This window comes from Musca autumnalis, unplaced genomic scaffold (genome assembly GCF_047663935.1).
Source record: "Musca autumnalis isolate F117 unplaced genomic scaffold, ASM4766393v1 scaffold_4, whole genome shotgun sequence".
Lineage (NCBI taxonomy): Eukaryota > Metazoa > Arthropoda > Insecta > Diptera > Muscidae > Musca > Musca autumnalis.
This window is the reverse complement of record NW_027411977.1, coordinates 201,694,440-201,704,963: the sequence shown is the minus strand read 5'-3', so window position 1 is coordinate 201,704,963 and position 10,524 is coordinate 201,694,440. Positions and strand designations below refer to the sequence as shown.

Sequence of the window (10,524 nt, the reverse complement as noted above, 5' to 3'; positions counted from 1 at the left end):
TCCACACTTTAATATAGCCCCATAGGTGGTACCTATCACCTGGTTGAACACATTTCTTAGATTAGATTAGAATATTTAGGCATTTGGGGTACCCTTGGTCGAACGATTTTTATACCCTCAGCCTTTAGGCTAGAAAGGGTATATACACTTTCATACGGGCAAAATGTGCCTCATCGAAATAATGGTTTTAGACCCCAAGTATGTTTGGACGAAATGTTTTTCAGAAAATTCGGAGTCGATTTAGCAATGTCCGTCCGTCTGTCTGGCTGGCTGCACGATAACTCTCGAACGGATGAACCGATTCGGTTCAAATGTTGGCTTTAGTAATATTTTGTCCAAACTTTAAGTTTAAGTTCGAAGATGGGTTATATCGGTACCTCCCCCACTAAAGTTCGAAAATGTTCGGAAAATTTGTGCGCACGATAACTCTTGAAGGGAATAACCGACTTGGTCCATACTTAGCACATCGTGATATTTCTACCAAACTTAGATGAGGTTCTAATATGGACTCAATCGGTCCACGCCTTCGGGTACCTCCCACACAACATTTCGGAAAAGTTCAGTTTAGGACCTGCTCTCGAATCGCTTTGATTTTTGTTGCAACAACTTGTATTCACTGCCCCCCATACGACGGTACAAGTTTCATCAGGGGCAAGTCCTTACTTCTTGAGAAAATAGCCTAAAAGTTGCAAAGAGCCCCTATGACACCGTGTGTAGTGGTTGGATCGCAAGATAACACTCGAGCGGATCTGCAGATTCGGTCCAAAATTTGGCCTTCGTAATATTTTGTCCAAACATAATTCGAAGATAAACCATATCGGTCCACTCCTTCAGGTACCTCCCCCACAAAAGTTGAAAAATGTTCGGAAAAATTGTGCGCACGTGACCGATGTAATCCATACTATGCACATCCTAATATATCTACCAGATATAGATCAGGTTCGAATATGGACTATATTTGTCTCCTCCTTCTGGTACCTCTCACACAAAATTTCGGATAAGTTCACTTTAAGACCTGCTCTCGAATCACTTTGATTTGTGTTGAAGCGATTTGCATTCGCTACCTCCATTACGACGGTAAAAGTGTTTTCAGGGGCAAGTCCATATATCTTGGGAAAACAGCCCGAAAGGTGTAAAAACCCCCTATGTCACCATATGTGGCGGTCGGAGAGAACAATAACTCTCGAACTGTTCAACCGATTTGGTCCAACATTTGGTCTTCGTCATATTATATCCAAAGTTAGTTTCATGGGGCAATACCGGTCCGCAACTTCCGGTCCTTCTTCCCAATATTTAAAAAATGTCAATAAAATGCTAGGACGATATCACTTGAACGGGGCAACCAATATGGTCCAAACTTTGGATCTCCTAATATTTTGTCAAAATTCTGTTTAACTTCTAAAATGGCCCATATCGGTCCTCCCTATGGGTACCTGCCCCACAAGAGTTCAACATTTGTGTCTTAGTGCAGTTAATTCCTAATCCACATTTTTGTCGGCAATTTCAAATGCCCAAAAAGGTCCACAAAATTCAGAAGAGACCTTAAAATTCAAAAGAGACCTTAAATACATTCGATCTGTCCGTAGGTGAAAGTTTCACTTCACATTGGCTGAGGGTATGTATCTGTCGGCGAATCAGACTGACACTTTTTTACTTGTTCTTGTTTTAAACATAAACCAAGTTCCAAGAATGTCTGTCTATTTTGGATAACTCCATCGGATTCAAAATTTCTCACAATAGTTCAATTTAGGGGCTATTCGAGGATAGTTTTGAAATTTTTACCGAAGGTACATCTTGTGGTCCTGTTTACAGCGATATAATGTTTTTATTGGACGAGTCTGTTCTGACTAAATGGTCCCAAGACTAGAAAAAATCCTAAGGTGACTAAATAAAATGGCTGGTTGATCTAAGCTTTGGGCATCATAATATTTCTCTCAAACATAAACCAAGTTCAATAATGGAGGATATCAGATAACTCCTTCCGGCGCTTCCCTCACAAACATTTAAAAATGTCGTGCAGACCTTAAGCTCGAGAATTGTTTCCAAATTTCCACCGAAGGTAATTCTTGCGATTATGATTACAACAAGCTTTCTGACATAATGGCCCAAGGACTCTAAAAAGGCATACGTTGATCAACTAAAATGGCTGTTATCCAGCTCTAGTTTCAGGCACCTCCTTCCTAAAGTTCAAAACCTTTGCTTAAATTCGATTTGGCCACATTTTCGAATGGTGTGTAAATAGCGGGTAGTGATTTAGATTATGACTAGAAAGTTTAATTTTTTTGCTACACAGAAAAAAGTTTTATCCATTTGATAAAAAATTCAAAGATTCAATCAAAAATTTATCGATTTTCCGGCGATAAAAAAATTGTCATATTGACAAAATTCGATAAAATTATTTGATCACAAAGTAAAAATTCAACTGATAAAATATTTCACATATTGACAAAAATATTTATCAAAATATTCCACATTGTGCTTGATAAAACAAAATATTTTCTTGGTGAAAAAAATTGTTGAATATATTTTTTTCAATCGATAAAAAATTTTCATATTTACAACTCACGGTGCTCTTGAAACAATTTTAAATGGAAGGTGCTTACACCTCGGAAGTTTTTGCGGATTCTGAAACTACAATGTTCGTAGATGAGAAAAATCAAAAAACAAAAAAATCGCCGGAGCGCTTTTTAAATAAATCGCGATTTAAGTTGACATTTTTAAGGGTTGTTTAGGCTTTCACGATTTTGCTTAGAAACCGCAAGTCCTATCAAAATGGAACTAATGAAAATGTTGTAGCTATGAAAATTCTCTACAAGATCAACATTTATGGTATTTTCGGAGTTTTTACCATATTTGAGATATAGAAGTTCAAATTGGGACAATGCACTGACTGTATCGCCCCCTTATAAAACAATGTCATGGATGGTGCGCCTTAACTAACTTTTGATGAAAACCGCTTACACAGGGAAACATTTTGCGAATTCTGAAACAGCAGTGTTCATAGATGAGAAAAATCCAAAAACAATAAAAAATCACATTTTTAAGTGTTTTTTAGGTTTTCACGATTTTGCTTGGAAACCGCAAGTCCAATCGAAATGGAGCTAAAGAAAATGTTGTAGCTGTAAAAATTCTCTAGAGGATTGACGTTTATCATTTGTTCCCAGCCTGTACCATTTTTGAGATAAAGAAGCTCAGTTTACATTTTTAGGTTTTTTTTGTTAGGGTTTCGCGATTTTGCTTGAATACGGTAAGTCTTATCGATATGGGACCTGAGAAAATCTTAAAGCTGGGAAAATTCTCTACAAGACTGGCTTAAGTAACTTATACTAAGTTGTAACATTTTTTTAGATATATAGTTTAAGTTGGGAATCATGACATTGTTTTATAAGGGGGGCTATACAGAATTGATTTGAATTTGAACTTCTATATCTCAAAAACGGTAAATCCGACGAGAATGCCATAAAGGTCAATCTTGTAGAGCTACAACATTTGTTTCAGTTTCATTTTGATAGGAATTGCGGTTTCTAAGAAAAATCGCGAAAACCTAAATAACCCCTAAAAATTTCAACTTAAATCGCGATTTATTTAAAAAGCGCTCCGGCGATTTTTTTGTTTTTTGATTGTTCTCATCTATAAATATTGTAGTTTCAGAATCCGCAAAAACTTCCGAGGAGTAAGCACCTTCCATTTAAAATTGTTTCAAGAGCACCGTGAACTAGTTCGTTGTTTTTTTTATTTTATTAAATACCAAAAGCCAAATTGGCCGAGAATGGTTCGATATTGATTTTAAATTAGATTAAAACTATTAATAAGTTATTAAGGAAAGCGTATATGCCATTTTAACAAATAAAATTAAATAATGCATTACTGAAATTCAATGCATTTGGTGCGGAAACTTTTTTCGCGATAGAGAGAAATTGCACCTTATTTCATAGTAGTTTTTCGTGCTCTACGCGGCTATGCGGTAGAATTTTTGATATTTCCAAAAATTGCAAAAAGGTTATAACCCACTGTCCTAAAAATATATTTTTAGCTTATTTTTCTAGTGGTCACAGAATAACTAGTAATTTAGTAAAGTACTATAAAAAGCTATTATTTAGTAAGGATTTTTTGCTGGGTTGATATTTAGCACTGATATCTGGCTAGCTCTTTACAAAAATAGTCCAAGTACTTATTTTATTTTTTGTGTATAAATCTTTTCAAGTTGAGAAGTCAAATTACAATCGGCAACCTAAAACGTGTTTTTTTCTCCAAACTGTATTTTTTGAGATGTGACACTCTTTGAGTAAATGAGTGAAATCTGCTGTATCGGGTCAATTTATTAAGAAGGTAAGGTCCTATTGGGCCAGATCTATAACATGGAAACTTTAAGAAACTTAGAGATATGAAGGTTAGCTTAGTTTGCATTGATGCTGCCATTACAATATTTATATAATATACATATTTATGTGTGTATGTTTTGTTTATATTTATATTTGTATTATTATCTAATATGTGTTATATGTGTGGGCGTCTTTTTGTTGGAAATATATATTTATAATGTCATATATAAATTACTTGTTACATTTGTTGTTGTTGTTCTATGGCATACGTTTTGTATTTGTGCAATTTATCTCCCTCACCCGCATCTCCCTTAACGTATATAATGCCACATAGCTGTTGGTTTACGGGCATTATTAATCATATCATGCCAATGTTGACAACCTGTACCACTTTCTTGTGGTCCCAAACCAATGCTGCCGATTTCTTGTGATTCACCACCAACTGTAACTAAATAAATCTGCAAGAATGTGGGAAGTGAAAAGAGACATAAAGAGGAAAGGAATAAATTAAAAGGAAATGTTAGAGAATTCCAAAAATAGAACCCACAAATACGCAGAAATATTGATTCAACTACTAAAATTGACAGAAATTTAATCAGCCTTTTCCGTTTGAAAAGGTTAAAAGTTAAACTTCTGTCAATTCCATTGACACCTCACTTACCTCAATAGCCGCATTGTGCAAATATGACGATTGTAAATTAAATGTGAAGGGTTCATTCCATGTTGGGTGTGTGGGATCATCGGTTTTGCTAATGCTTGTCTTGCGCTTCTTAACCCGCTTGCCATTTTGTATTAGGTAAAGCTGAAAAATAAGAAGAATAAGGAATTGCAATGATATAAATATCCTTAAAAAAGTAAAAAAAGAATCAGTTGTCTTTGTCAACTGCTAAATACCCTATGACTGTACAAAAAAACAAAACAAGTACAAAATCTTAATTTCGGCCGGGTCGAACTTTTTATACCATAAAATATTCTGATCTAAAATTGAATAAGTGTTTTTTGCTGTACACAATTTTAGGTAAACATATTTTTTGACAACGGGGATATCCCGTTTATTATCCCTTATCCCTTAATTAAGTCAGAAAATTCACATAAAAATATCTTCAATCGATTAACACCTTAATATGGGGCCTATAAAGGGTGGACGTATTTTGACAATTTTTGGTGGAAAAGTTTTGCAACCACTAGGAACCGGGTGGATAAAAATTGTATCCAAAATCCTCAAAGTACCGAAAATTGGGAGATACCTTTATATTGGGGGCTATACTAAAACATGAACCTATATTAACTATTTTTAGTGGAAAAGTTTTGTGACCACTGGGAATTTCAAATGGTAAATTAAAGGTAGTTCGTTCAAAAATTTAGCTAAAATCCTGAAAATACCGAAAATCGGGAGGTATTGTTATATGGGGGCTATACCAAAACATGGACCGATGTTGACAATTTTTGGTGGAGCAATTCTGTGACCACAGGGAATCTCAAATGTAAAAAATGTAGCTAAAACCTTGAAAATACCGAAAATAGGGAGGTACCGTTATATGGGGGCTATTCCAAAACATGGGCATATGTCGACAATTTTTGGTGGAAAAGTTTTGTAATTACTGGGAATTGCAACTATCGAATTGCAGATAGTTCGGTCAAAATTACAGAAAATCGGGACGTGCCGTTATATGTTGGCAATTTTTGTGGAAAAGTGTTGTGACCTGTAAGAACCTCATATGTTAAACTACAGGTAGTTCTTTCAAGAAATTGTCCTTTAATCCTGAAAATATCGAAAATCGGGAGGTATTGTTTATGGGGGCTATACCAAAACATGGGCCGATATAGACAATCTTCGAACTTGACTTGCCCTTGGTTGCGCTCTAGCTCAATTTTTGTGGACCCTAGGGTGATTACAAGAGACAAACAGACGGACATGGTTAGAACGACACAGACTGTTATTCTTATCAAGAATATATGTATGTATATACTTTATATAAACTTAATACACCCTCTATACTAAGTATCAGGACATTGACATGTCAAGTGGTATATATCACGAATATAGTCAATTATTTCATATTCCATTTCAGAAAAAAAGGATATATTTTTTCGCGCTACATCAACGAGTTTTAAGGTGTAGGTTAAGAAAAAAATCCCAGTACGAATCTGATCGCGAGCCAATTTTTGGTTGTTGCGGACAAAAGTTATGGCGGTTTTATTTCGCTTTTTAAGATAGAAAATATTATAAAAACGCTAATTATTTTAATGAGCACAATTGTTACAAAAAAGTTCTCTCGAGGTGACTTCAGCGAGTAGATTGCATAATACCTGCAAAATGTTTCACAGAATTCGCGGAATGTACATAATATTGATAAATTATTAAATTTAAGTCAACCTTTTTCAAAATTAAGGCCCATTTAGTGGTCATAAAATTACATAAAAATTTGTTGTGGGTCAAAACTTCACGGCGAATCAAATGACTACAATCATACAGATTGGTCTCATAGTTTCGATGTTACAACCAAAATAAGCACATAGTCCCAATTTACATTAGGCGAGTTTACTTGCGGCAATTGTCAGTTTGTAGGTGAGAGAGGGTGCTGAGAGGCAAAGGGTTACCATATGCCTCACCTCTCTCTCCAACAAACTGACAATTGCCGCAAGTAAACTCGCCTAATGTAAATTGGGACATATTTTGGTCAAAAAAATAATTTTTTGTTTGAAAAAATATTTTTTTCACATGAGTTATACTCTCAGCCTGTGTGAATTGAAACTTTAATCTAATTCCAAAGGGTCTCCAAATAGATTCTAAACTGCCCTTAAACAAAAATGTTGAACTTTTGTGGATAAAGACGATATGGACCATTTCTGAAGTAAAATTACCTTTGGACAAAATGTTAGGAGATCCAAAGTTTGGACGGCTGCTCCGTTCTACAGATATAGCGCGTAGCTTTTTAGTGACATTTTTTTAACATTGGGGGGAGGTACCGGATTTTGCGCACCGATAGTGCCCATCTCCGAAATTAAACAAAGCTTGGAAAAACTATTACGGAAGCCAAATTTTGGACCGAATCGGTTGATCCGATCAAGTGTTATCGTGCGCTTCATTCAGCCACTTTACATGGTTCCATAGGGGTTTATTATAGCTTTTGGGCTATTTTCTCAGGAAGAATGGATTTGCACCTTAAAAAACTTGTACCGTCCTAATGGCGACAGCGAATGCAAGTTATTACAACAAAGATCAATGTGATTCGAGAGAAGGCCGTAAACTGATTTTTTTTGAAATTTTGTGTACCCGAAGGAGTCGACATATGCAGTCCATATTCGAACATGATCTATGTCTTGTAGAAATATTACGATGTTCAAAGCACGGACTATTTCGGATACTCTCCTCCAGAGTTATCGCGCGCACAATTTTTCCGAACATTTTTGAACTTATGTGGGGGAGGTACCTGATGAAGTGGACCGATTTGGCTTATCTTCGAACCTAAACTAAGATTGGGCAAAATATTACGAAGGCCAAATTTTGAACCTAATCCACAGATCCGTTCGAGAGTTATCTTGCGCTCCAACCACCTCACACGGTGTCATAGAAGTTTTTTGCAATTTTCATGCTATTTTCTCAGGAAGTATGGACTTGCCGCTAACGAAACTTGTACTGTCGTATGGGGGGCAGTGAATACAAATTGCTAAAACCAAAATCAAAGCGATTCGAGAGATGGCCCTAAACTGAACTTTTCCGAAATTTTGTGTGGGAGGTACCCGAAAGAGTGGGCCGATTGAGTCTATATTGAAACATTATATAAGTTTGGTACACATTTTACGATGGGCAAAGTATGGACCAAATCGGTTACTCCCTGCAAGAGTTATCGTGCGCACAAATTTTCCGAACATTTTCGAACTTTTGTGGGGGAGGTACCGGAAGGAGTGGACCGATATAGCCCATCTTCGAACTTAAACTAAGTTTGGGCATAATATTACGAAAGCCAAAATTTGAATCGAATCGGTTCATCCGTTCGAGAGTTATCGTGCGCTCCAGCCAGCCAGACAGACAGACGGACATTGCTCAATCGACTCCAAATTGTCTGAAACACATTTCGTCCAAACATACTTGGGGTCTAAAACCATTATTTCGATGAGGCACATTTTGCCGTATGAAAGTGTATATACCCTCGTTAGCATAAATGCTGAGGGTATAATGACTACCTGATATTTTGACTTTTGAGAAAATGTTTGACATTTTGTGTAAGGGTATTCGAAAGAGTGAACCGGTATAGTCCATATTCGAGCCTAGATACAAAGTTTAGACCAACTCGGTTACTCCCTCCGAGAGTTATTGTGCGCACCATTACATACATACATTCATACAGTAGGAGAGGATGACAGGAGTAACGACCCCGCGAACCCTAGTTTTGGCAGGTGTGTAGAGCGTATGAAAATGGTGCAAGTGCTCTGAGAAACCCTGTGTCGCGGCGAGTGAATGCCGCCATAAGGGAACGCCTTAAGAGCGGGTTGGAAAGGAGTTGACGACTCCGTTGTTATCTTCAGTCAAACCCTCTACATGGAAGAAAATGAAATCCTGCCGAAAGGCATCAAGAACAAGCCAGCACGATTTTAATTATGTCATTACTGTACTACAATTTGGAATTGTTGAACCCTGGGCTAACGGCTGTGGTATTCTGGAACCTGAGTATGTTGGGGTGGAAACTTACAGAAATGGCTTTCAGGCTAATGCCACAGCTGTTTCCGTTCCGTTAAAGTCTCAAAGTTCGTTCAATGTTCGTCCCATTTTGTTGGCAGTTTAGGTTCGGATACACATTCCCGATTAACATAGATCTGGCTCTGAACGGGAGACCTTATAAGGATCTCCCGTCAACCCTCGCGTGGACCTAGAAAAAGCAACCCATGGGATTTTAACGTGACTGCAGATTTCACTAGCGAAGATAGCGGCTTTGAGTTTGGACCACGAAACCTAAAATGAACGAAGTACATCAAGAAACAAAAAGAACAAACATTGAGGTTGAAGAAACCCACTCGGAAGATGCTCGGGACTACGAGCAGAAACTACGGTAGGTGTTTATTCCCCATTAGAAAGAAGCTCGCTAATTGTAATGGCGAAATCTAACAATCCAGGTGAAGGCATGCCTAAAATAAATGTTCTGGTAGCGAAAATCTGAGGGGGCTCGGAAGAAAAATAACGCATTTGGATGAATTCGTTAAATCGAAAAGTAATATCCACAAGGATATTCAATCAACGACGCGAGAGTTACAGGCGATATATTTAAAAGTAGCTGACGATCTGAACGAAGAGGTTGACATACGTCAAATGGGACAGGTAGACAATAAGCACACTAAGCAGACCCAAACCAAACCAACAACACCTGCGTTGAAAAGATACCCAAAAACTCAAAGCACGGAGGAAGAGTAAATAAAAAGAAGAAACAAGTCCTTCCCAACATTAGTGAGCAGGAATCTGTAAAAACAGCGGAAAAGGGACTAATGAAAACGTGGGAAGATCTGATACCCTACACAAGGCAGCTGACTGGAATAAAGTACAATCTAGGTCTAGAAGGAAAAGGAAACCCAATAAACCAAATGCTTTAATAATTAAAACATGTGGAGATTCCTCATATTCTGACATTCTGAAGCAAAAGAAGGGTGAAAAAGCAGGCTGTCCTAGGTAAAAATGTGAAAATAATTAGGATCTCTGTCTTTCTATTGCTGGAACTAAATAAACCAGCACACCAGAACACAAATGAGTCTAGGGAAGCCATTGAAAATGTGTTAGGCCCAGCTGCTGAAGTGCGTGCTTTAATCCAGGAAGTCAAATGGAAATTAAAGATATAGATGGGGTGTCTACTATAGACGATATTTTCCAGGCTATTAGCGACGTTTTGGACGATTTTAAAGTCATGATGGCCAAGCAATTGCTGCTTACGCAATTAGCAGCAGATCACAAAACCACCACCATTAGTTTTACACACAAACTATACCCACACAAGCTGCGTAAGCGCAAGCAACACAAAAAGCGGCATTAAATCCTATGCACTCGTGAATAGGATTTAATGCCGCCTTTTCTCTGCTAGCCAACAATGTTATAAAGCATTGAAAGCATCAGCAATAAAATACTTACGAAAGGCATATAGAGGTACATAGAATGCTACAGCTTCTTTAAGTTCCCTGCTAGCGAATATTCTTTTAGAGAAAATAATAGTACGGA

At 37.2% G+C, this 10,524-nt stretch overlaps 1 protein-coding gene across 5 annotated transcripts in view; it reads right to left on the bottom strand.

Annotated features, from left to right (window-relative positions):
* Window positions 1–4,288: 4,288 nt before the first annotated feature.
* Window positions 4,289–10,524, bottom strand: part of Sytbeta (Synaptotagmin beta) — a 494,139-nt gene continuing 487,903 nt past the window's right edge. For all 5 annotated transcript variants that reach the window (XM_073981205.1, XM_073981207.1, XM_073981206.1 and 2 more), the window contains 2 exons: window positions 4,984–5,124; window positions 4,289–4,780 (listed from right to left, as the gene is read on the bottom strand). In XM_073981205.1, coding sequence (XP_073837306.1) covers window positions 4,634–4,780; window positions 4,984–5,124 — 288 coding nt within the window. In that variant the 3' untranslated portion in view covers window positions 4,289–4,633. The remainder of the gene's footprint in view (window positions 4,781–4,983; window positions 5,125–10,524) is intronic.